Raw genomic sequence first — 27,799 nt, 5'->3', positions numbered from 1 at the left:
CGCTCTGAACAAGAGCAACTGCTAAAAGCCCAAAATGTAAATGTCAAAAGGAACACGCATAAGCACAAAAGCACTAGTACACGCATTCTACACGTACATTGTAATATTGTTGTATGGTGGTATTATACATTTTGTAATGTAGATATGTAGTGGTGTAATAATGTTAGAGGATGTATTGTTTTATCTTTTGTTTTATATGTAATGTAAGTGCCTTAATGTTTTCGGACCCCAGGAAGAGTAGCTGCTGCCTTGGCATCAGCTAATGGGGATCCCTAAGAAATACAAATACAAAAAGCACTTGCAAAGCATGCTGGGTATTATTTTAATGAGCTCCGTCCCCAAACAAGACCAAACTTGGTCAGGACCGGACTAAATCTGAACCAATGGTTGGGCCAAATCAAGTCCGCTGTGTGGACCAAGGTAGGTCCGGACAGGACCAACTCCGAACCAATTATACACGTCTATGTTCGCGTCCAAAATCAAGGCCAAGGCGGACGGACCAAATTTCAACGTAATTTCAATGTCCATGGACTTCGGAGTCGGACGGTGCTCACTGGGATGTAGCATTGCACTCTTTATGCATCTATCGGTGATAACTTGATGATTTATGATGTCGAAGCTGTATAATATCACATTTATGTAACGACGATCAATGTTTGCTCTGTTGGAGTGGACCCATCTGCGATGCGGTGGACACCTGTCTACAGTCAGCATCCCTTAACTCAAATGCGGCAACATAACAAAGAAAATGTTCTGCATTGGTCGTGGTGGGAGTGAATCAAACACGCGCACTGTGGATATGTAAACAACATCAATTTGGGTACAGAATGTGATAGTGTATGAACAATAAATATCGCGCATTACATTCATGGTCAACCAGACTAGGACTGCGTCTGTTCTGCATATTGTGAGCTTCTTGCTCCTTAAAAAACGTGTAACCATTCATCAATAATTACTACATCTCTGAGGCATAGACAAATACACAAATACCTCCACCTAGATAATCACTTGAGCTGCAGTGTTCCCGTCAATTGTAATTATTCATAATTTTACTTACCCTATGTTTTCTCTCTTTTTTATCCGTTTGTTAATAATAGTTGTCGTGAATGTCGCTGGTCGAAGTCTGTTCTACCTTCTCGTAGAGCACTTCACTGACAGCAGAAATCAGCCCGCCTACTTCACCACGCTCAGCCTATCACAGTCGAGAAATGCTGCCGTGTTTCGTTGATTCTCTATTTTTGACGCAGAGATTGTCAGAGCGGCACATAATTCCCACACGGTTTCTGTGTAGATGCTGCCCACATCTGTTGAAGGACAACTCAGCCGATGTGATTGTACAAAATTAACTATCATCCATTTCTCCATTCTTGAGACGAAATGTGGCCAATCATTTACAGTAGACAACAGTTCTATATACTGTATGGGCACGATACGCACTGATTGGCAGTATGGAGGCAGTTCTCAATGCCGGACACACACGCGAAACGGGGGCGTGGCACTTTGCAGCTAGTCTCGCTTTCAAATCTATACAGGGATATTTTACATTCTGTAGTTTCTCTGTTCATCCTCATATTGGAAACACAGCCTGGCTTGTCTCACTCAGCTCATTATTATCACATCTAATTGGTGTTACAGGCTCATGTGTAACTTTAGCCTACTCCACTCAGGGATTAATGGTCTGCTGCTTTATCCTTGGGCATGGTGCCCTGACCTCAATGACACTAATAAAAACCTGTCTCTCCCAGTTGAGGTAAACAAAGTCAGACCAACCAGGTGTTACATCTAAGACCAGGACTACCGCCATCCATTCAGATTCACTTGCTGTGCTGTAATGTAGTGCTTTCTATAAAATTAAGAGATTAAGGTCCCATTTGATTTGGTAAATATATAATGCCTAGCAGATTTTAATTTTTTTATTTCACCTTTATTTAACCAGGTAGGCCAGTTGAGAACAAGTTCTCATTTACAACTGCGACCTGGCCAAGATAAAGCAAAGCAGTGTGACACAAACGACACAGAGTTACACATGGGATAAACAAATGAACCCAGTGTTGGACCAGTCAAATCTAAAGGACCTTTCATCTATAGGCAAACTGTTGCTGTTTATTCATAGGCCTATGCTGGTCACCCTCTGACTGGTTTTAGGGTTAGGACTATATGATCCATGCACTATGATCTAATATCTGTCTTTAAATCGCTTCATCAAATGAGGCTGGTGGTCAGAGATAAATGAGGACAGGGTCAATGTAATAGGTGGAATGGAATGAATGGAATGATAAATATATCTTCTACGATTTCAAAAGGGCATCTCAGGACATGATAGTGACCAGACGTTTTATGAGGTACTGTAGATTTGCACAGGCCTGAGATCCAGATCAGTATAGTGCTTTTATTTGAAGTATATACATGTCATGAATTAATATCTTCCCACTAAAAATGAGATTACTCATGTTTAGTAAAATGCATGTGAACAAACATGCAATAAGACATGTGTATTGTCCTGTTCAATTTACCATGTTTGAATAGTTTCAAGGTATGACCATACACAAAACAATGCATTTCTTGTTAATCTTTTTATTCATGAGTAGTGTCCAACTGTTCATTATCAAATATACATCAAGCTACACAGTAACTATATTCAACTGAATCAATAAATACTGTACCCTGTCCCAAACCTCCAACCAACAATAGTTCAGATTTTTTTACATTATATCCCTACATAACAAGCTACTTTTCCTGCAGTAATCTATTTCCCAGAACGGGACAGTAACACACTATAACAGTATAGGTAGGCTAATGGTACTATTCAGAATGACAATTAAGCAATAATCCATAATGATATGTTCTTTAAATATATTTCCAAGAAATCATTCAATCTATATATTCTATCAAATAAGAGATACAACCTAAACTAAAATGTTTTAACACATACAGGTCCTGCTCTAAAATGTGTAAACATTGTCATTACACTTGGAGTTGCTTGTTACAGTAACTGAGTAGTCGGTCTTCTGCAGTCAGAGAGAGAAGGAGGAGAATTGAGGCCCAGGTGGCACGCTTGCATCATGGAATATTGCTGTGGTCTGACAGATACTACATTCAGTACATTAGGTCATAATTCTGTGATGCTCTGCTGGCCTAGGATTGGATATTATGTTATTCAGCGCGCACGCCATCTCATTCAACATCTAGACTAACTCAAAGACAAATGCGAGAGGATACCACACAATGATAACAGAACAGAAATGTTTTACAGTTTGCATATTGCTTGCTAATTCAGTTCAGTAATTTAAGAATTAGATATGGATCCCAGAATTCATTTCTGTTACCCTTTGAGCCAGACAGACGTTAGAGCAACATCAGTAGACTAATGAAAATTAGCAGCAGCTCTCCCATCACAACTCCACGAGACAGAACAGAGAGTTCTGTTAGTCAGCTAACACTTAACCCATACATGGTGACAACAAGGACATATACACCAAAGACAGATATTGACTAACAAGGACAAATATGTTTCCATATACAATACTGCAAATGGTAGCATAAATCTGTGAAAAGTGATGCTTTGAGGACTTCTATGACCAGAAAATAATTTTATCCATGCACAGGACATTTTATTTCACGGGCAGAGAGGGAACCAGTTTGGATATGTTTTTGTTTGAGTACTTCTTATGACTTCATGTCCATAAGCAGGGAGATAGTGTTACACAAACACTGTTTGGCCCCTAACTACCAGGGTCAGAGCTGTATCTGTGTGCAGTAGTCCAGGGGCTCTCCAGGTCCAGAGCTGTGCGTTTCCCTGGCAGCGAGAGCCTGCGTCGGCCCTCCGAGGGGTCTGACTGGGCCAATCCTGTCCCTGGCGCTGAGAAGTTCCCATGGTTGACCAGGCTTAAGGGCTCAGTATCTGTATGGATGGACAAGCCCAGGGCGCGATGCTCTGGGTGGATGCTGTTGCCAAGAGGCGGAGTCTTGGGGAGAGGGTCTAAGACTGGGGTTGGCTCCAGGACTCGGGTTGGCTCCAGAAGACACAGCTCCACTGCATTGTGGAGAGACTCACAGGACTTGGAAAGGCTGTAGTCAAAATCTGTTTTGATCAAGAACTGAGGTAGAGAACAAGAAAGAGGTGAGAAGAATCAGATCTACAGTACACAACTACAGAATAACGTCTCAGAGTGAACATGTAAACGTCAAAGTGGGATTATTGGTTGATATACAGTAGGCTAGAAAAGACACGCTGAGCAGTTGCTTCCTATGGATCCAGACTAGTGATGGTCCTAACAAGCTGATGACCTACATCCAGAAGGGGCTTTAAATCTACACTGAACAAAAATATAAATGCAACAATTTCAAAGATTTTACTGAGTTATAGTTCATAAGTAAATCAGTCAATTGAAATAAAATTAGGCCCAAATCTATGGAGTACACGACTGGGCATTGATGCAGCTATGGGTGGGCATAGGCCCACCCACTTGGCAGCCAGGCCCACCCAACTGGCAGCCAGGCACACACACTGGGGAGCCAGGCCCAGCCAATTAGAACAAGTTTTTCCTCACAAAAGGCCTTTATTACAGACAGAAATACACCCTTTGAGAGAAATACACTTTTTGGGCATATGGAAAATGTTTGGGAGTTTTTATTTCAACTCATGAAACAAGGAACACTTTACATGTTGCGTTTATATTTTTGTTCAGCATAAATACAAACATTTGGAAGATGTGTCCATCAGTTAAGAAGCACCTTTGCTTGGATGGTGTTCCCCGTTGCAATATGTGGTATACATACAGTACCTGTGAGAGGGAGGCCAGGGTCTCTGAGTCCAGCGGTGAGACCGGCTGCACCAGCCTCTCTGCAGGTCTCAGGGTGAGGGAGGGGGACAGTTCAGGGGGAGAGGACACTGTGCTGTAGGCCGGGGGCACTAGCACCATCTGTCTCTGGAGCAGCTGCATTATGGCCCCGATGTCTGTGGACATCCGTGACTCCATCCTGAGTGATCACAGTAGAATAGTCAGACTACAACCACAGCTAAAGTAGCATAGGTCACAACATCTCATTATCCCTCAGTTAAAGGGAGACAGCCTCCCAACACCAAAGGTTCGGCAAGTCATTGGCTGCAACCCAAATGGAACCCTATTCCCTACATACTGTAGGGCTCTGGTCAAATCACTGCACTATGTGCCCTGGTCAAAAGTAGTGAACTATATATGGAGTAGTGTGCCATTTGGGATACACACAAGAATACACAACCCAAGGGTTCACTCAACATTGACCGAACATTCTCCGACCTGTTGAGCTGTCTCTGCAGCAGTTCCAGCCTGTTCTCCAGCTCGCTGCGCTGCCGTCGGCTGATGTTGCTCAAGACAGCGTGGAGAGGGGGAGGAGGGGGAGGGGAGGGAAGGCAGTGGCAGGTCACCTCCTGATACTGCTGCTGTTCGCGGCTCTCCCCCCAGAAACTGAAGATGTTGGAGACGCCTGAGAAAGCCCCTGATACAGGGAAGAACAAGGGAGGTTAGACAGACAGCTAGTCCAGCTCATATACCATCTATCAGAAACATACAGTATACCGTACTGTTACGTTCCCACAAGAAACTCAGTCGCTCACAACAAAGGGAACTAACAAAGAAAAATCACATTACCAACCAAAACGAAACAGGTGGGGTTCTAGGAGGGGTTCTGAAAGACACTCATGGAGGTGTCCACTGAAAGGTGACTGGCAACAACAACTGGAACCTAAAAGACACCCTCCATGAGCGCCCACTAAATTTGCCCAAGAAGAGGCAAACAAACTATAAACACACACAAAACAAAGACAGGAAGCAAACCAAAAAGGTGGAAAAAATTAATTCAGGGAAGACCAGATAAAGGATTGTTTGTCTAGACCTGAAATAGGTAGTGCCAATTAAATGTGTTGTCTCTCAAGACAACTGGAGCACTGGGCCAGCCACTCTTAAACAGCATCCCTCTAACGAGATGGCCAACCAGCACACGTGTAATACAGACTGACTAACGAGGTGACACCAATCGATGCGCCCCACATTCTAAACGTCCAAACTTGAAATATTACATGGAAAAACCAAAGCCTGTAACAGCACTGACATGAATAGCAGCATGATAGGCTATTATTGTGGTGCAACAAATTGAGAAAAATAACACCACTCAGATCTAACACAAAGACAAAAGGTTTAAAAAAAATAATGCTGATGGAGACATGGTCTACCTGAGAGAGGATTGCAGGTATTGCCAGTCTTCTGGTTCATCTCATCCTCCACCGCATTGCTGATGTTGAGGATGGTGGTCTGACTATGGGGGATCCCTACTAGTGAAGTTGGTTGTACAGGGCTGGTTAACACTGACTCCTCATCTTCACTGGAGCAGGAAGGAGAATAGGCTGAGCTCATCAGGCCCTGAGACTCTGTGTTCTGCCCATCTCCCTGTGCTCTGGAGCTCTGGCCTCTGGCCCTGCGGACATGTCTCTGGGATGGATTGGTTTCCTCTGCCTCTGTGAGGAGAGGCATAGAATGCAGAAATAGGGTTTGTCCTTCTGACCAGGGCCCATATGGTAATTCACTATACAGGGAATAGGGTGCACTTTGAGACGCACCTATAGAGTGGATAGAACAGACTTGTCTAATTGAAGCAAGTGTGATTAATGCAAATTGAACGGGTTTAATAAAATCAAACTGAAATACACAAAATGATCTAATCTAGCCGTGTGCTACCCAGAGTACTTGACTAACAGGGTACCACACCTCTGTCCGAGCTGCAACTGAGGGACAGTTTTTGTCTGTGAATACGACAGCTGACTCCACAATGATCAGAGTCCTCACTGCTCATTGAACCAGCTACCGTGGCAGCCTGAAAAAAATATTAAAGTGAGAAGTTATAGAATGATTTATGTAGTCAAATAACTTAAATTCAAACAATCAAACTCTACGATAAGAGACAGTAAATTCCCCTGAATGACATGTTTCTAGCAAGGCATTAGAGACAAAATTCTGTAACAAAAAGCCAACTCACATCCCGGAGGTTGAATGTGATCTCCAGGTTCCCCCAGAAGTAGTCAGAGAACTCGGGATACATGTCCAGCACCTCCAGCATGTCCTCCCTGTGGATCTTATGGAGGTCACAGTAGGTCAGAGCCCTCACGTCTGCATTGGACTTCCCTGGACAGGCATACAGGTTAATGGGCTCCCCAAAGATGTCATTCTTACCTGCAGAGGGAAAGGAGAGATTGTTTACTGGATGCACAGGAGAAGATACATTGATCATAGCATATCTATGGATACAAAATGGATGCATTATGTGCTTCTGATATTGTGGATATTCAGAGACAATGTGTTAATAATTCATATCTAATTTACTTTTTCTGTGTTCATTTATAGCGATTTACAAGGTTTCTGAGTGAATGTGCTCTCTCATATTCTTGTGTCTAACCCATAGCAACCACCAGGTGAGGCTGTTCAACTAAACATTGTGGAGGACTATGAGGGCATATCTCAAGGAGTGGAGAAGATGAGAGAGACTGGGTTAAAAGCCTCTGCAACAATATATCAAATAATATAAAAATGTATTTGTCACATGCGCCGAATACAACAAATGTAGACCTTTCAGTGAAATACTTACTTACAAGCCCTTAACCAACAATGCTTTATGAAGTTAAGAAAAATAAGTGTTAAGTAAAAAATTTAAAATAAAAAATGTAAGTAACAAATAATTAAACAACAGCAGTAAAATAACAATAGCAATATGTACAAGTATATATATATATATATATATATATACAATACAGGTTGAAAGCCACTGCAAGTCAAGTCAATTCAAATCAAGTAAATCTTTATTGTGCCATATGGAAATGCAGTTTAGATGATATCCTACCCAGGATGGCCACCACCACATCCCCTCTCAGGATCTCTATGGAGCCACGGGAAAGGAAGTAGAGGGCTGAGATGACGTCACCAGCATGGACCAGGGTGTCGCCTGGCGGGGCATGGGTGGTCTTAAACCTCATGGCCAGGGCCCGCAGGCAGCCCTTAGTGGAGCCTTTGAAGGCCTTACAGTTCTGCAGCAGGGTGCGGTTGAGGTGCAGGCAGATATCAGCCTGTAAGCATTCTGGGAAGCCCTTCAGCACCTGGACAACATAGAGGAGCGGAGACACATCAGCTGGTTTGTCTTTGTGTCGACCACTGTGTGTTGCCTTTTTACTACTTAAATGTGTCCATTTCGCCACTCTTACAAAAACAAGTCGCGGTGAGTCTGTGCATGTGTGTTCGACAAGTGTGTTTATGACTCACAGCATTCATATCAATGCCGTTAGTGTAGGACCAGGCATGTTGGAAGTACTCCTCCAGCCGCTGCCTCAGTGGGTTGGGGATCTGGTGGAAGCGGATGAATTCTCGAACCCGCAGCATCTGGGTGTGGTAGCGAGCCGTGCCAGAGTACAGCCGCTGGATGATGGCTGACACGTTACCAAAAATGCTGGCATACATGAGAGCTGTAGACACACAGAGAGAATAGAGAGGACTGAGCATATTCCCCCCCAAAATAAGCATGTAAAATTATAATGCTAGAAAAACATGAAGATTTTGTGCCTGTAATCAAAATGTAGTGTTTTATATTATTAAATAAGATACAATAAAATTGACATAATCTTCCCTGGGGAAGAATTGCCTTGGACAGTGGACATGAGATGTGGCTGTCCAATAGGTCCAATACACATAAAACTTACATTCCCCATCCATGTGATGTACAATTTCCAATCATGTGTTAACAGTAACATAACATGTGTATTAAGCAAGATTTATTTGTGTATTGAGGGTTTATAATTGGGACTTACAGCCGATGAGCATTACACAGATAGAGAAGATCTTCTCAGAGTTGGTATTAGGGGAGACGTTCCCGAAGCCCACGCTGGTCAGACTACTGAAGGTAAAGTAGAGTGCTGTGACATATTTGTCCCTGATGGAGGGACCTGACCCTGGTATAGTCTGATTGTAGGGCTTTCCGAGCTGGTCCCCCAGAGAGTCCAACCAGCCAATCCGGGCCGCTCCTGCACGCTCCACGTTACCAATTGCGTACCAGATGCAGGCCAGCCAATGAGCGATGAGGGCAAAGGTGCACATGAGGAGGAAGAGGACGGCCGCTCCGTACTCAGAGTATCTGTCCAGCTTTCGAGCTACGCGCACCAATCGCAGTAGCCGAGCAGTCTTCAACAGGCCAATCAGGGTTGTTGTCTTAAAGGGTACAGGTAAGAAAGATGTCCAACACAGGTCATTCACACACGCACAACACCCAGCCATACAACCAAGCTCTTTTGATTATAATCACTATGTGTCAGTTTACTTATATTGCACAGGCTCTTAAAACAGATGCTCGTAGCAGCACTTAGGTACAACAATGATACTTTTAGGGCATTAAAAAACACTCCACCCAGGTCTCCTCACCTCTTCTCCAGAGCGGTATATGAGCAGGTCAAAGGGGATAGCCGCCACCATGTCTATGAGGAACCAGCCTTTGAAGTAGTGCACGGCAATCCGCTGCGACTGGCTGACCACCTCGTCGTTGGTGTTGACGTATGTCGTCCTGAAGTTGATGACGATGTCAACAATGAACATGATGTCCACGATGAGGTCCACCACGTTCAGTGGAGAGCAGTAACCACAGGTCTGCATGGCCGCCTCCTCCTGGTCACTGAGGAGAAAGGCCGCGGAGTAGGGTGTGAAGATGGCTGTGTAGATGACCAGGAGCAGGATGACCCAGTCCCACACTGCCTTGAAGGGGCTGTAGTGCAGGATGGTCCATTTATGGATGCGGGGGGTCTGGAGCTTGTACTCTGGTAGGACATCTGGGCCTAGTGAGAGGACCTTGGGAAGGAGAGAGAGGAGATGTGTAATGAAACTGAAGATCGAAAGGTGAAATTCTGTTGAATTTGATGACCAAGAGAGGAACCTGTCCTCTAAACATGGCGTGAATGTCATTATTTGTTTCATTTTGGACAATTTGAACTTTTTTTTAAAACTTAAGGCCCACATGAGATTAATGTTGTATGAATAGGATGGGAGCCCCCATACATAAACAGTAGATGATTGAGAGTAGCCATTAGGCTTCAACACAATCACAAAACACTTGTTCATTATAGTGCTTGAAACGGTAATGGAGCTAATGAAAAACTGTATGAAAACTAAATTCCAACAATTTGGTCATGGTCTGGTAGGATCTAATTTTCATATGATTGATTGTGGCCATTTTAGACTAAACTTCCTGAATGTGTTTGAGTAGGAATACAGCATGTTGTGTATGTGGGACTGAGAAAAGTCAGTTTCTTGTGTAGTATGGTTTATAAATCACTCTTGTTACATATTGAAATCAAGATGAGAGAGTGTCCGACCTGTGAGTGTAAGAACCGACGCTGGAGATGAGAAGCAGGTACGGGGAGTGGAACATTTAATATAGCAGAGACATGGAACAGGACAGGACCAGCATCAGAAACAGGTAACAAAATGACATACGAACATTAATGAGGAAGTGGGGAATAGAGCTGGGGGACAGACAGATATAGGGAAGGAAATAGCACAGGTGATTGAGTCCAGGTGAGTCCAAATGATCGCTGATGCACGTGACGAGGGAAAGAGGTGTGTGTAATGATGGTGACAGGAGTGCGTAATGCAGGGCAACCTGGCACCCTTGAGCGCCAGGGGGGAAGAGCGGGAGCAGGCGTGACAGTGAGGGCCCTAGTCAGTGTGTAACCAGTGACTGGTGAAGGGGAGCAGGTGGCTCCAGCCTTTAGGCCACTTCACCAAAGAGAATATGACAGACGAAATCTAAGAACAGTACACACAAGTTGACAGCTTCTTATAAATATCAAACCTCCTGCTTGCACCAAAATATAAATGGAAAGAAATGACTAAGATATACCATACATCCTCTGCTACTCCATGTGTTCTTACTTTCACTTTTTTTGTTCTTGTATCTTCAGCTAAAGCATCTTGAATGACGTGACCGGCATTAGCCCTATGATTTGTGGCTCGTCTCCTTGTGTGACGTCAAAAGCAGGTATAGAACATCACATAGTACTCGCCTGTACAAAACACAACACAGTGTACAGTACAGTGCATTCCTGTCTGGGAAAAATGAAACAGTGAGACAGTCAGAAAGTGCTTAATACTTCCAATCAAGCCCTTGCTGTTCTGTTGTTCTTCTCACCAAACTCTCTCCGGCCTCTCAATCACCCATCAACACCCAATCAGAACTCACTGAAGTATAGCTGATGGTTGGCCCTGTCTGGGAAACTGCTGGCCAAAACTAATGATTCCACTGTCTATTACAGAACTGTAAATCCGTCAAGGGCCTAACTGCCAAGTGTATTATTCTCCATGATAGAAAGTGATTTCAATCATTCCTTTAAAGTCTATTAATCCACTGTAGGCCTACAGACTGCTTCACACATAGTGTACACATGCAAAACGACTCTGAAAGCCAGAAACACGCAAACATGATTAACTTACATTATCATTAGATATTTCTCCTGCTCATTACGTATCAGTCGGGAATGAGAAATTACAGCACATCCGGAACAGGCAGAAAATATCTAGCTAGGAAATTAATTACATTTTAGCTTGAACACAGAACATCAAACTTTCCCCACCCACAGTAATGAACATAACAGCAGCACTAAGGCTCTTGCTATCGGCATCCCAGTTGAGAAGTAAGACCATTTTTTATTAATGTTTCTATTCCTGTATCTGGGCAATGACGTATCCTTTCATGACTGGGAGTGTGATTTACAGGAATATGGGGAACTTTTTAGGTCACCAAAGTGATGTCCATGTTAATTATCAGCGGTGAGAAAAAGCTAATCCCACAGGATTTTCATAAAACATTGATATGTTAATATACTGATATTTGATCAGTTATATTTTCACTGCAGTGTCCCCCTAGCCTAAACCATAGGGCTTACCCTGTCTCCCTCATTTCACATCCTCCCAACCTGCCACAACCTCCCTCTCAAATCCAAATCTAAATCAAATTTTATTTGTCACATACACATGGTTAGCAGATGTTTATGCGAGTGTAGCGAAATGCTTGTGCTTCTAGTCCCGACAATGCACTAATATCCAACGAGAAATCTAACCTAACAATCTCTCTAACCTCCTCCCCATCTCCCTTCACCTCTCTGCCCTTTCTGAGTCGAGGACTATTTCCATCCAATAGGCCAGGTGTGGGAGAACCAGCAGGAGGAAGAGTAAAGCAAAGAAACTTGTTCAGCAGCTTCAAGACCAGAGTAGGCAGTCATTTCCCCCCGTGCCCCTCAAAGGAACCCCTCACATCAGCAAACATTGTCAGAGAGATCATGCCACAGGACAAGCAACAACAAGGCTCCCCGACCTCAGCCCAGCACCAAACCTGCATCCCTCCCAAGCCTCCTGATCCCGTAGTCCTGACAGGACACTGATGTGATCCTCTCTTCCAGGAGTGTCACCGTTAACAAATACCCAGGTTCCCGGTGGCAGGTCTCCCTGAGATGTTTTCTTTAGTTCCACCACCATCAGCTCTCTTCAGATCTCTGGTTACTCTCTGATGTCTTGGTGTTCAGCTGAAATCAGCCCTCCCTCCTCTTGCATAGTTTGAATATTCTACTTTGTACTCCAAGGAGGACAAACGCTCCTGGGATCCTCCAGGGAATTTTGCAACTGGGACATGTACTAAATGCGTTGCAACTGGGACAATTGATTTGTTACGGGTCGTGTTCACTAGCACATGGTAAATTGCAGGGTGCCGCTTAGGCTGCCCAGAGTGGCTCGCTTGTGGGTGTGCTGGCAGCATATGGTAGCATATAGCAGCACGTTCGATTGTGCGTCAAGAATTCAGCATAAAAAGTTTCTATGAAGGACTGGTTATTAAATGGGTAAAGAGTAATTGTCATGGTTCCACCTGTCACCAAAGGGTGGCAGAGACCGTCCTAGAGACATTAACGCCACTCAGGTGTGTCCTGATTACTCATTATGATTTCCCTGTTAAAAAAGGAGTCTTTTCTGTTGTCCTTTGCAGAAGCTTGAATTGGTTACTGTGTGTGCGGTCGTTTCTTGAGTGTGGTTTCCAGACTTAATGGTTGTTGTTGGTCTAGTGTACTGTGATCCTACGGCTACTGTTTCTCAGTAAAGTGTTTAACCTTAACCACTGATACCTCGTCTGGTCTCTTCTCTGCACCTGGATCCAACCTCATCACGTCACAGCAAGCTTCTGATTTAACATGGACCCAGCAGAGATCACCCAGATCAAGAATGTTGTAACCCACCAAGGAGCACTACCGGGCACTTACCGATTCCCTCCAACCACAGTCCAACCTCAACCCAGGAGGAGTAAATGCCCAAGTCTCATTGCCCAGTGCTACATGTGTCTCCGTAGTTCCTCCAGGGAACATGCACCGGGAACCCAAGATCCCAGTACCCCAAGCGGTATGTCGGCCACCTGGGAGGTTGCAAGGGGTTCCTCACTCCATGTTCTCTGGTGTTCGAGCTACAGTCTTCCTCATTCCACACCGATCGGGCCATGATCGCCTACATCCTCTCTCTACCCTCAGGCAAGGCCCTGGCGTAGGCAATGGCGGTGTGGGAACAGCAGCCACCATCCTGCAGCTCATTATTAGCCTTCACTGCCAAGCTGCAATGAGTCTTTGACCACCCAGGCGGCGGACGAGAAGTGGCCAGCCGACTGTTCGATATCCGCCAAGGGGCCAGACCAGTGGCTGACTTCGCCATTGAGTTCCGCACTCTCGCCGCTTTCCACCAGGGTTTGTGTAACTCCATAAAGGATGAACTGGGAGAGGACCGCGAGTCCCTTATAACACTGGCAATCAGGATCAACAACTGCCTCCAAGAACGCGAGACAGTGCTTTTTTGACACCACTCTAGTATCCTGGTTTCCTGAACACCCCAAGCCCCCCGAACCCAGCATTGAGGAGCCCATGCAGCTGGGACGCACACGTCTGAGCCCACAGGAGGGTGAAAGGTGCATGCGCGAAGGCTGCTGCCTCTATTGCGGAGGTCTCAGCCATCTCCGTGCTACATGCCCAGAGCTGACGGGAATTGCCAGGGCTTGCCAGGACATGGGGAGACCATGATGAGCTGTGCAGTTAACCCCCGGCTACCCAGTCACTGTCTGTCACTACCCGCAACCCTCCACTGGGACAACCATCAGCACGAGATTCAAGCCTTCGTGGACTCTGGGGCCTCAGATAATTTAATTGATCAAGACTTCGCCAGAGAATTACAAATCCGCTGCGTGAAATGTCCTATCCCTCTGCAGATTCAAACCCTCGATGGATGCCCCATTGGCTCCAGCCAGGTGGAATATCAGATTCTACAGGTGGAATACCCATTCTACTGCAGGTTGGGGTGCGCCACAGAACTTCTACCTAGCTCCACCCCTCCCTGGGACCGTCTTTACTCACTCTTGATGCGTCAAGCTGCAGTCATGGACAATCACACTACCATTCAAAAGTTTGGGGTCACTTAGAAATTTCCTTCTTTTTGAAAAAAAGCAACAACAAAAAATCTCCATTAAAATAACATAAAATTGATCACAAATACAGTGTAGACATTGTTAATGTTGTAAATGACTATTGTAGCTGGACTATGTAAATGACTATTGTAGCTAACGTTGTGTTAGCTAATCCAAGTTTATCATTTTAAAAGGCTAATTGATCATTAGAGAACCCTTTTGCAATTATGTTAGCACAGCTGAAAACTGTTGTCCTGATTAAAGAAGCAATACAACTGGCCTTCTTTAGACTAGTTGAGTATCTGTAGCATCAGCATTCGTGGGTCGATTACAGGCTCAAAATGGCCAAAAAGAAAGAACTTTATTCTGAAACTGGTCAGTCTATTCTTCTGAGAAATGAAGGCTATCCCATGCGAGAAATTGCCAAGAAACTGAAGATCTCGTACAACGCTGTGTACTACTTACTCCCTTCACAGAACAGCGCAAGGGTGTGATGTCTGTACAAAAACAAAACAGGATTTTTTTAAGTCACCCATATTGAAAAAATGTAGAACAATTAGACACCCTATAACCCACACCTACAAACTCATGTATCAATCTGATTGATGGATTGTGTTGTGCAGTAAGCAGGCTCAGGTGTATAACTGTGGCTCCTTCAAAGAATAGGCAAGAGGGCCAACCATGGAGAATAGTAAAACACTTAATTATTTCTATAACTATGCTATATTGTTTGTCCTCGTGTGTCTGCATCTTTTTCAGCATAAAGTACTCTGCAGCCACTTAGTGTGGACACCAGGTGAGGCCACACACAGATTCCTGTTGAACACTGTCTCTTCAACTACCTTATTTTCTCAATAAGTCTCTCTCCTTCACTTCATCCCTCTCTCCCCCCTTCTGCCTAAATCCTCTAGGTTATATTAGCTATGTCGGTGAACCCCTCCCGCGTCTGAACTGGCTACATAGAGGGCACAGCATGATCAGAGGTGAGAGGTCACTTGGTCGGGTCAACAGGAAGTATTATTAAAGATGCTTTACATTGAAATACAGCTAGAGATGTAGTAGTCCCAGAGTTAATGATCCAAGGTCAGTTTTGCATTTCACCTCCTGATGATTATGATGACTGACAGTGTTAGAATAAAAAAAAAACAAGGCTTAAACATGCTATATCTGTCTCTCATCTGCATGTATGTTTTGATGTGAGAGAGGATGCCAACCCCCAGTCCCGTCATCGCCACCTCACCCGCTCTTAAGATAACTTTTGGGCCAACTGTGAGCCCAAGGCTGGTTAGGAGACACCAGTAGAGACACTATGTAATTGTGATGAACTGAGAGAATATTAGGCTAGCACAGTGATTCATTAATCATATGCTGCCTTCCCTGCTGCTCTGTTCTTACCACTTTCCTTTTCTGTCTTTTACACCTCTCGCCACCTCTTGTACATTCAGATGTGCATTGAAGTACAGATTGAACTTGTATTTATAATATATGTATTATGTATTTATAACACTTGGATAATGAACTTCTTTCAATAAAGTGTATCACATTCTCTACTGGTTGAAATTAAGTCTCATTTGATGACATACTACACCTATCCTGTGTTCATCAGATCAATGCAGAGGAAGGACATTTTAAATTCTATACATGATTTACAAATCTTTTTAACCTTTATTTAACTAGGCAAGTCAGTTAAGAACCAATTCTTATTTACAATGACAGCCTACCGGGGAACAGTGGGTTAACTACCTTGTTCAGGGGCAGAATAACAGATTTTTAACTTGTCAGCTCAGGGATTCGATCCAGCAACTTTTCAGTTATAGGCCCAACACTCTAACCACTAGGCTACCTGCCGTCTATTGCTGTCACATCCTGACCAGTAAAGGGGGTTATTTGTTATTGTAGTTTGGTCAGGGCGTGGCAGGGGGTGTTTATTTTATGTGTTTCGGGGTTTTTGGTTTATGTTCTATGTTAGTATATTTCTATGTTTATTCTAGTGTGTCTATTTCTATGTTTAGTTTCTTGGGTTGACCTTCAATTGGAGGCAGCTGTTCCTCATTGCCTCTAATTGAAGGTCCTATTTAGTAGGGGTGTTTTTCCATGGGTTTTGTGGGTAGTTGTCTCCGTGTATTGTCAGTGAACCTTACAGGACTGTTTTTCATCGTTTGTTTAGTATAAGTGTTTTTGTTTTTGTTTTCTTCAATAAAAAGAAGATGAGCATACATATACCCGCTGCGTTTTGGTCCCATTGATGTCCTAGGACCAAGATTGGTAAACACTGTTGAAGTGTATAATTGTAATACATGTACGCAGACACAGTATCATTCAAAGACTGGAATTTGATACTCCTGGTATTGGATATGACTGAAAAATAATCTCAAAGACATTCATACCTGAACTGCACATTTTATTTGCCAAGGTAGAGTACATGATCAGTGAATATAAACTCAGCAAAAAAAGAAACGTCCTCTCACTGTCAACTGCATTTATTTTCAGGAAATGTGTAAACATTTGTATGAACATAACAAGATTCAACAACTGAGACATAAATTTAACAAGTTCCACAGACATGTGACTAACAGAAATTGAATAATGTGTCCCTCAACAAAGTCAAAAGTAACAGTCAGTATCTGGTGTGGCCACCAGCTGCATTAAGTACTGCAGTTCATCTCCTCCTCATGGACTGCACCAGATTTGCCAGTTCTTGCTGTGAGATGTTACCCCACTCTTCCACCAAGGTGGCCCTAGCCCTCACCCTCCGATCCAACAGGTCCCCGACATGCTCAATAGGATTGAGATCCGGGCTCTTCGCTGGCCATGGCAGACCACTGACATTCCTGTCTTGCAAGAAATCACGCACAGAATGAGCAGTATGGCTGGTGGCATTGTAAAGCTGGAAAGTCATGTCAGGATGAGCCTGCAGGAAGGCTACCACATAAGGGAGGAGGATGTCTTCCCTGTAACGCACAGCGTTGAGATTGCCTGCAATGACAACAAGCTCAGTCTGATGATGCTGTGACACACCGCCCCAGACCATGACGGACCCTCCACCTCCAAATCAATCCCGCTCCAGAGTACAGGCCTCAGTGTAACGCTCATTCCTTCGACGATAAATGCGAATCCGACCATCACCCCTGGTGAGACAAAACCGCGACTCGTCAGTGAAGAGCACTTTTTGCCAGTCCAGTCTGGTCCAGCGACGGTGGGTTTGTGCCCATAGGCGACGTTGTTGCTGGTGATGTCTGGTGAGGACCTGCCTTACAACAGGCCTACAAGCCCTCAGTTCAGCCGCTCTCAGCCTATTGCGGAAAGTCTGAGCACTGATGGAGAGATTGTGCGTTCCTGGTGTAACCAGTTGTCATCCTGTACCTGTCCCGCAGGTGTGATGTTCGGATGTACCAATCCTGTGCAGGTGTTATTACACGCGGTCTGCCACTGCGACGACAATCAGCTGTCTGTCCTGTCTCCCTGTAGCGCTGTCTTAGGCGTCTCACAGTACGGACATTGCAATTTATTGCCCTGGCCACATCTGCAGTCCTCATGCCTCCTTGCAGCATGCCTTAGGCACGTTCACGCAGATGAGCAGGGCCCCTGGGCATCTTTCTTTTGGTGTTTTTCAGAGTCAGTAGAAAGGCCTCTTTCATAACTATGACCTTAATTGCCTACCGTCTGTAAGCTGTTTGTGTCTTAACGACCGTTCCACAGGTGCATGTTCATTAATTGTTTATGGTTCATGGTTGAACAAGCATGGGAAACAGTGTTTAAACCCTTTACAATGAAGATCTGTGAAGTTATTTGGATCTTTACAAATTATCTTTGAAAGACAGGGTCCTGAAAAAGGGACATTTCTTTTTTTGCTGAGTTTATTAAATGTACAGGCTACAATGTGGGGATCTCATGGATGGTAATAATTACATGTATATACGATTTGCATCCTTGGCACAAAGTTAAATTATATTCTACTCAATCCATAAGCTTCATTAATATCATTCAGACTGTTTTGAAGTTACAACTGACTATGATAGCTGAGGTTCATAGCTAGGTTCTGAACTAAAATATATACCAAATGTTTTAGGGTCCATACACAGATCGGCTACATAGCTAGCTACACATCCATAGGCATACATGTATTTTATCCTCCACTCTACAATAAGCAACAAAATAGTTTGCTAGCTACGTTACTTCATTTGCATTGCATGGCAAATATCTGCAAGGCAAGCTTACAAAATTGTACAATCAATTTGCAGTAAATGCTTTAGCTAGCTAGATTCTTTACATCCCCTGTTTCACAAGACGACAGCCTAGTCTGCCTGTTTCAGGAGTCCCTAAAACATTAAACAACCAAAATTACAATTTCATACTCACCCCTAAAGCTAGCCAGCTAATGTTAGCAAGTCAGCTATCTTGCTAAATGGCGATTTTGGTAAATTAACTTTATGACAAAGAAATATGCATAATCGTTTGTCATCTCCCACGCCATCTTGGCGCCGCCCAAAGGTCCCCCGCCCTCTCCACTTCTCACCTCTTTCCTTCCATTGAAACTGAATGGTAAGCAGTGTTCTACTGCGCAGCCCTGCTTGCTAGTTAACATGGGGCATTAGTAGACTACAGGATGCCCAGTAAGTGCACAGGTGTGTTTCTTACGTTAGGTCTAGATACGGTCTGATGCACAATGGAAAAGGTATGACCCCTTCTGCTGCTAAAAGAGAACCGTGGAGAAAGGGTGCAAAAGAGAGTGATCGAGTGAGAGAGTGAGGGAGAGAGATAGAGAGAAGGAGAAAGAAAAAGAGAGAGTGTGCCGGGGCTAACCTAAAAGAAAAACAACAGGCTGAGGTGAACATGAAATGATACAGACGAATGGAACACAGCCACAAGTGACACCATAAGTGTCATGTGGACAAGGAAGGAGGGACTAAGAGAAAGAGAATAGAGGAGAAGTAGAACATGATGTCAGAGCAAATCAAATCACGTTTTATTGGTCACATACACATATTTAGCAGACGCAAATGCAGGTGTAGTGAAATGCTTGTGTTCCCAGCTCCAACAGTGCAGTAGTATCTAACAATTCACAACAATACACACAAATCTAAAAGTAAAAGAATGGAATTAAGAAATATATTAATATTAGGACGTGCAATGTCAGAGTGGCACTGACGAAAATACAGTAGAATATAATACAGTATATACATATGAAATTAGTAAATCAGTATGTAAACATTATTAAAGTGACCAGTGTTCCATTATTAAAGTGACCAGTGATTCCATGTCTAAGTATATAGGGTAGTAACCGGGTGGTAGCTGGCTAGTTGTGTGTCAGTCGTTGCTAGGAGTGGTGGTAGGAGTCAGGCGCAGAGAGCAGAGGTAAGGAACTTGGTGTTTATTTAAACAAAACACAACACGATCGACGCCAACACAAACGGCGTGGAAAAAATGCAACGTGCCCAGAACAGGTGCACAGCATGCATAAAATATAACAGCCGTAGATCGCCAGCACATCCAAATACAAAAACACAACCTGACGCTAAATAATCCCGCACAAAACTGGGCGGGCTAACCAGGCTTAAATAACCAAAATCAAAAGACCCAAATGAGGAACAGGTGCAAACAATAAGACATACCAAACGAAAAGGAAAAAGGGATCAGCGGCGGCTAGTAGGTCGGTGACGACGACCGCCGAGCGCCGCCCGAGCAGGCAGGGGAGCCACCTTCGGTGGGATTCGTGACATTGTGGCTCTTTAACAGTCTGATGGCCTGGAAATTGACGCTGTCTCTCGGTCCCAACTTCGATGCAGCAGAGGAGCAAATAACATACTCTTAATGCTGGGTATTTATTGGGGCAGATACTATTATCCCTCAGCTCATTACGTCTGTCCAGGGATACTGCTAAGTACTCTGCACAGCTGGAACTAATGTGGGTACAAGTTATACTGTCAGGCAAATGACATGGGACCCAAATAAGCCTGTTACTAAGGCTACTGCTACTACTGTATTACTAACCCCTGGTACTGTGCTACAGCATTGGAGAATGTAAGTATTGTTACTACAGCCTATTATATTATTATTAGCCTGGTCCCAGATCTGTTGTGCTTTTGTCAACTCCATTGCTGTCATTGTCGAGCCAAAGCCAATTCCATAAGCAGTTGGCAAGAGAGCAGAAACAGAGGGCCACCCTGCTTAATTTACCTACAACATACTACTGCAATGACAGTTGTAAACTACACCTGTACTTCTTGCTGTTGTCTTACTAATCAAATCAAACTTTATTTGCTACATGCGCCGAATACAACAAGTGTAGACTTTACCGTGAAATGCTTACTTACAAGCCCTTAGCCAACAGTAGCAGTTCAAGAAGAAGAAAATATTAGTAGGCTAAAATAAAAAGTAATAATATAAAGTAACACCATAAGAATAACAATAACGAGCCTAAATACAGGGGGCACTCGTACCGAGTCAGTGTTCAGTGGTACACGCTAGTTGAGGTAATCTGTACATGTAGGTGGGGGTGAAGTGACTATGTATAGGTAACAAACAAACAGCGAGCAGCAGTAGTTTACATGGGGGGGGGGGGGTGTCAATGTAAATTGTCAGATGGCGATTTTTATGAATTGTTCAGCAGTCTAATGGCTTGGGGGTAGAAGCTGTTGAGGAGCCTTTTGGTCCTAGACTTGGCGCTCCAGTACCGCTTGCCGTGCGCTAGCAGAGAAAAAAAGTCTATAACTTGGGTGACTGGAGTCTCTGACAATTTTATGGGCTTTCCTCTGACACTGCTTATTATATAGGTCCTGGATGGCAGGAAGCTTGGCCCCAGTGATGTACTAGGCCGTTCGCACTAGAGGTCTACCGATTAATCGGAATGGCCGATTAATTAGGGCCAATTTCAAGTTTTCATAACAATCGGTAATCGTTATTTTTGGACACCGATTTGCCGATTTTTTTTTTTTTTTACACCTTTATTTAACTAGGCAAGTCAGTTAAGAACACATTCTTATTTTCAATGATGGCCTAGGAACAGTGGGTTAACTGCCTTGTTCAGGGGCAGAACGACAGATTTTTACCTTGTCAGCTCGGGGATTCAATCTTGCAACCTTACGGTTAACTAGTCCAACGCTCTAACCACCTGCTTTACATTGCACTCTACGAGGAGCCTGCCTGTTATGCGAATGCAGTAAGAAGCCAAGGTAAGTTGCTAGCTAGCATTAAACTTATCTTATAAAAAAACTATCAATCAATCAATCAATCCTAATCACTAGTTAACTACACATGGTTGATGATATTACTAGTTTATCTAGCCTGTTCTGCGTTGCATATAATCGATGCGGTGCGCATTCGCGAAAAATGACTGTCATTGCTCCAACATGTACCTAACCATAAACATCAATGCCTTTCTTAAAATCAATACACAGAAGTATATATTTTTAAACCTGCATATTTAGCTATAAGAAATCCAGGTTAGTTGGAAATATTAACCAGGTGAAATTGTGTCACTTCTCTTGCGTTCATTGCACGCAGAGTCAGGGTATATGCAACAGTTTGGGCCGCCTGGCTCATTGCGAACTAATTTGCCAGAATTTTACGTAATTATGACATAACATTGAAGGTTGTGCAATGTAACAGGAATATTTAGACTTAGGGATGCCACCCGTTAGAAAAAACGTTTTGTTTTCGAGATGGTAGTTTCCGTATTCGACCATATTAATGACCTAAGGCTCGTATTTCTGTGTGTTTATTATATTATAATTAAGTCTATGATTTGATAGAGCAGTCTGACTGAGCGGTGGTAGGCACCAGCAGGCTCGTAAGCATTCATTCAAAGAGCACTTTTGTGCGTTTTGCCAGCAGCTCTTCGCAATGCTTCAAGCATTGCGCTGTTTATGACTTCAAGCCTATCAACTCCCAAGATTAGGCTGGTGTAACCGATGTGAAATGGCTAGCTAGTTAGCGGGGTGCGCGCTAATAGCGTTTCAAACGTCATTCGCTCTGAGACTTGGAATAGTTGTTCCCCTTGCTCTGCATGGGTAACGCTGCTTCGAGGGTGGCTGTTATCGATGTGTTCCTGGTTCGAGCCCAGGTAGGAGCGAGGAGAGGGACGGAAGCTATACTGTTACACTGGCAATACTAAAGTGCCTATAAGAACATCCAATAGTCAAAAGTATATGAAGTACAAATCGTAGAGAGAGAAATAGTCCTATAATTCCTATAATAACTACAACCTAAAACTTGTTACCTGGGAATATTGAAGACTCATGTTAAAAGGAACCACCAGCTTTCATATGTTCTCATGTTCTGAGCAAGGCACTTAAACCTTAGCTTTCTTACATGGCACATATTGCACTTTTACTTTCTTCTCCAACACTTTGTTTTTGCATTATTTAAAACAAATTGAACATGTTTCATTATTTATTTGAGGCAAAATTGATTTTATTGATGTATTATATTAAGTTAAAATAAGTGTTCATTCAATATTGTTGTAATTGTCATTATTACAAATACCTTTTTTTGGTCCTCCAATAAATCGGTATCGGTATCGGCGTTGAAAAATCATAATCGGTCGACCTCTAGTTCGCATCTGGGGGCCCATGCCAAATCTTTTTAGTCTCCTGAGGGGGAAAAGATTTTGTCGTGCCCTCTTCATGACTGTCTTGGTATGTTTGGACCATGATAGTTCGTTGGTGATGTGGACACCAAGGAACTTGAATTTCTCGACCTGCTCCACTACAGCCCCGTTGATGTTAAATGGGGGCCTGTTCGGCCTTTTCCTTTAGTCCACGATCAGTTCCTTTGTCTAACTCACATTGAGGGAGAGGTTGTTGTCCTGGCACCACACTGCCAGTTCTCTGACCTCCTCCCTATAGGCCGTCTCATTGTTGTCGGTGATCAGGCCTACCACTGTTGTGTCGTCAGCAAACTTAGTGATGGTGTTGGAGTCGTGTTTGGCCACGTAGTTGTGGGTGAACAGGGAATACAGGAGGAGACTAAGTACACACCCTTGAGGGCCCCAGTGTTAAGGGTCAGCGTGGCAGATGTGTTGTTGCCTACTCTTACCACCTGGGGGCGGCCCTTCAGGAAGTCCAGGACCCAGTTTCAGAGGGAGGTGTTTAGTCCCAGAGTCCTTAGCTTAGTGATGAGCTTCGTGGGCACTGTGGTGTTGAACGCCGAGCTGTAGTCGATGAACAGCATTCTCACATAGTTGTCCTTTTGTCCAGGTGCGAAAGGGCGGTGTGGAGTGCGATTGAGATTGCGTCATCTGTGGATCTGTTGGGGCGGTATGCAAATTGGAGTGGGTCTAGGGTGTCTGGGAGGATGCTGCCTTTCAAAGCACTTCATGGCAACCGACGTGAGTGCCACGGGGCGGTAATCATTTAGGCAGGTTACCTTCTCTTCCTTGGGCACAGGGACTATGGTGGTCTGCTTGAAACATCCGTCTGGCCCAGCGGCTTTGTGAATGTTGACGTGTTTTAAGGTTTTGTTCACATCGGCTACCGAGATCAGCCTTTCAAAGCACTTCGTGGCTACCGACGTGAGTGCCACGGAGCGGTAATCATTTAGGCAGGTTACCTTCGCTTCCTTGGGCACAGGGACTATGGTGGTCTGCTTGAAACATCCGCCTGACCCAGCGGCTTTGTGAATGTTGACATGTTTTAAGGTTTTGTTCACATCGGCTACCGAGAGCGTTATCACACAGTCATCCAGAACAGCTGGTGCTCTTGTGCATGATTCAGTGTTGCTTGCTTCGAAGCAAGCATAAAAGGCATTTAGCTCCTTTGGTAGGCTGCATCACTGGGCAGCTCACGTCTGGGTTTCCCTTTGTAGTCCAGTAATAGTTTTCAAGCCCTGCCACATCTGACAAGCATCAGAGCCGGGGTAGTAGGATTCAATCTTAATCCTGTATTGACGCTTTGCTTGTTTGATGGTTTGTCTGAGGGCATAACGGGATTTATTTTCCGCTCCTTGAAAGCAGCTTATGCCTTTAGCTCGATGCGGATGTTGCCTGTAATCCATGGCTTCTGGTTGGGATATGTACGTACAGTCACTGTGGGGACGACATCATTGATGCACTTATTGATGAAGCTAATGACTGAGGTGGTGTATTCCTCAATGCCATTGGATGAATCCCGGAACATATTCCAGTCTGTGCTAGCAAAACTGTCCTGTAGTGTCGCATCTGCATCATCTGATCACTTCCTTATTGAGCAAGTCACTGGTATTTCCTGCTTTAGTTTTTGCTTGTAAGCAGGAATCAGGAGTATAGAATTGTGGTCAGATTTGCCAAATGGAGGGCGGAGGAGAGCTTTGTATGCATCTCAGTGTGTGGAGTAAAGGTGGTCTAGGATTTTTTTTCCCGGGTTGCACATGCTGGTAAAAATTTGGAAAACTGATTTAAGTTTTCCTGCATTAAAGTCCCCGGCCACTAGGAGCGCCGCTTCTGGGTGAGCATTTTCTTCTTTGCTTATGGCCTTACAGAGTTGGTTGAGAGTGGTCTTAGTGCCAGCTTCGCTTTGTGGTGGTAAATAGACGGCTATGAATAATACAGATGAGAACTGTCTTGGTAGATAGTGTGGTCTACAGCTTATCATAAGGTACTCTACCTCAGGTGAGCAATACCTCAAGACTTGTTTAATATTAGACATCGCACACCAGCTGTTATTGACAAAAAGACACACACCCCCACCCCTCGTCTTACCAGAGGTAGCGTCTCTGTTCTGCCGGTGCATGGAAAATCCCGCCAGCTCTATATTGTCCATTTCTTCGTTCAGCCACATCTCACTGAAACATAAGATGTTACAGTTTTTAAAGTCCCGTTGGTAAGATAATCTTAAAAGTAGGTCATCAATTTTATTTTCTAACGATTGCACGTTAGCAAGGAGAATGGAAGGCATTGGGAGTTTACTCGTTCGCCTCCGGATTCTCAGATGGATCCCCGATCTGCGTCCCCTTTTCCGGCGTCTTTTCTTCATGCAAAAGGCGTGGATCTGGGCCTGTTCCAGTGAAAGCAAGATATCCTTCTCGTCGGACACGTTAAAGGAAAAAGCTTCTTTCAGTCCACGGTGAGTAATCGCTTTTCTTATGTCAAGAAGTTATTTTCGGTCATAAGAGATGGTAGCAGCAACATTATGTACACAATAAGTTAAAAAATAAGTTACACAAAACGCTAAAATAAAATAAAAAAATTGCACAATTGGTTGGGAGAATGTAAAACGTCAGCCATGTTCTTCAGCGCCATCTTTTACTACTAGTACTTATTGTATTGTTGATGGTAATGTTTGTGAAATTCTTCAGTAATTACTCATAATTAGACATGTCTTCAGAGCAGAGTTCTCTTAACTTTGTTGAGTCTAGTCAAACACCTGAGTAAATGACGAGAGATAACTTTAATAATATGCACATCACACTATTAGAGGAAACCATGTGTAAAGTTCCCTCCAGCAAAGTACAGCAGCCTTAAATGCTGGATGTTTGACTGTATCTTGTACCACTGAGTCTCCTCTTCTCATATGTTTGTTTGCGCACTTCACAAATGAGTAACAAGTGGATATGTTGTCAGTATCTGGTTCCTACCCCCAATTGCAAACTGAAAATGAACATTTCAGTTCAGACTGCATCTTGCTATACCTCTCCAGTGCTCTTCCTACAGTAGATGTTGATGGATTCTTTTTCTCTCTGTTGATTTCGTCCTAAATTGAAAATAAGTGATTTGGGGACTTTGGGGGTTTGTGAGATGGATTCAATCAGCATCTCTACAGAGATTTGTCATTCTGACTGATGGTTCCGAGGATGGAACCACCAGTCAACCGGATTCCTGTCACCATGCCTTATTAATCACAGCTTGACACCTCCTCTCTCGGTCCTTAAGCATCTCCAGGCCAGATGAGTCAAACCCTGACTCTCCCCTTGAAGCAGGTCAGAGTCCTTGGAAGCCATCCAATAGCAAGAGGGATGGGGCCTTCATCTGCCTCCAACCTCATCAACACTCTAGATTAGTCCAACCAGCTGTAACAGTGCATGACCCAAAGTGCACCCAAAGTCTGTGTCCCAAATGCCAATCCTATTCCCTATATACACTGAGTGTAACAAAACATTAGGAACACTTTCCTAATATTGAGCTGCACCTTGTTTTGCCCTCAGAACAGCCTCAATTTGCCGGGACATGGACTACAAGGTGTCGAAAGCGTTCCACAGGCATGCTGGCCCACGTTGACTCCAATGCTTCCCACAGTTGTGTCAAGTTGGCTGGATGTCCATTGGGTGGTGGACCATTCATGATTCACAGGGGAAAATGTTGAGTTCCTAATGTGTGGTACACTCAGTGTAGTGCACTACTTTTGACCACAGCCTTATGGGCCCTGGTCAAAAGTAGTGCACTAAAGGCGTAGGATGACATTTGGGATGCACCCTGAAACAGATGACCCCCCATTCTACTTCTACATTCTATGTCAGCAAAGACCTGACTTGGGTTCTCGTGAACAGCGCTACCCTGGTGAAAATATCTTCTCCCATTCTCCTTTACAAAGTGTCATATAATTGAGTCATAATTTATGAACAGAGGGAGGCACCAGTGGACTGGGTTTATTCAGACTCACAGATCAATAACAGTAATACAACGAGTTATCTTTAGCCACTCTGGTATTGGCAGATTTTATGAGTGACTTCAGATGTGGTCCATTTGCAAAGGGAGGTGTTTAGTCCAAGGGTCCTTAGCTTAGTGATGAGCTTTAAGGGCACTATGGTGTTGAACGCTGAGCTGTAGTCAATGAATAGCATTTTCATGTAGGTGCTCCTTTTGTCCAGGTGGGAAGGGCACTGTGGAGTGCATTAGAAATTGCATCATCTGCAGATCTGTTGGGGTGGTATGCAAATTGGAGTGGGTCTAGGGTTTCTGGGATGATGGTGTTGATGTGAGCCATGACCAGCCTTTCAAAGCACTTCATGGCTACAGACGTGAGTGCTACGGGCCGGTAGTCATTTAGGCAGGTTCCCTTGGTGTTCTTGGGCACAGGGACTATGGTGTTGGTCTTGAAACATGTTGGTATTACAGACTCGGTCAGAGACAGGTTGAAAATGTCAGTGAAGACACTTGTCAGTTGGTACACGTCCTGGTAATCCGTCAGGTCCTGCGGCCTTGTGAATGTTGACCTGTTTAAAGATCTTACTCACATCGGCCACGGAGAGCGTGATCACACAGTCGTCCGGAACAGCTGATGCTCTCATGGATGCTTCAGTGTTGCTTGCTTCGAAGCAAGCATAGATGTTATTTAGCTCATCTGGTAGGCTTGTGTCACTGGCCAGCTCGCGGCTATGCTTCCCTTTGCAGTCCGTA

The 27,799-nt window shown here is 44.1% G+C and overlaps 2 protein-coding genes across 8 annotated transcripts in view; both read right to left on the bottom strand.

Moving 5' to 3' along the window:
* map4l (microtubule associated protein 4 like) overlaps positions 1-1,303 on the bottom strand; it is a 70,584-nt gene extending 69,281 nt beyond the window's left edge. For 2 of the 7 annotated variants that reach the window (XM_045694141.2, XM_045694142.2), the window contains exon 1: positions 1,058-1,301. The gene's annotated coding sequence lies outside the window, so the exon portion shown is untranslated. Of the gene's footprint in view, positions 1-1,057 lie in introns of all 7 variants that reach the window. The other 5 variants (XM_045694143.2, XM_014140325.3, XM_014140323.3 and 2 more) reach the window with 5 other exon arrangements.
* A 2,419-nt stretch (positions 1,304-3,722) lies between these two features.
* LOC106569206 (voltage-gated inwardly rectifying potassium channel KCNH2) overlaps positions 3,723-27,799 on the bottom strand; it is a 78,917-nt gene continuing 54,840 nt past the window's right edge. Inside the window, exons 7-17 of the mRNA XM_082960685.1 lie at positions 9,435-9,854; positions 8,828-9,224; positions 8,286-8,485; positions 7,838-8,122; positions 7,429-7,489; positions 7,012-7,205; positions 6,744-6,849; positions 6,212-6,493; positions 5,280-5,478; positions 4,776-4,980; positions 3,723-4,097 (exon numbers count right to left, since the gene is read on the bottom strand). Of these exons, the coding sequence (XP_082816811.1) occupies positions 3,723-4,097; positions 4,776-4,980; positions 5,280-5,478; positions 6,212-6,493; positions 6,744-6,849; positions 7,012-7,205; positions 7,429-7,489; positions 7,838-8,122; positions 8,286-8,485; positions 8,828-9,224; positions 9,435-9,854 (2,724 nt within the window). The remainder of the gene's footprint in view (positions 4,098-4,775; positions 4,981-5,279; positions 5,479-6,211; positions 6,494-6,743; positions 6,850-7,011; positions 7,206-7,428; positions 7,490-7,837; positions 8,123-8,285; positions 8,486-8,827; positions 9,225-9,434; positions 9,855-27,799) is intronic.

The sequence above is a fragment of the Salmo salar genome, chromosome 14 (assembly GCF_965601325.2).
Source record: "Salmo salar chromosome 14, fSalSal1, whole genome shotgun sequence".
Lineage (NCBI taxonomy): Eukaryota > Metazoa > Chordata > Actinopteri > Salmoniformes > Salmonidae > Salmo > Salmo salar.
The sequence above is the reverse complement of the archived record's forward strand: the minus strand, read 5'-3'. Positions and strand labels throughout refer to the sequence as shown.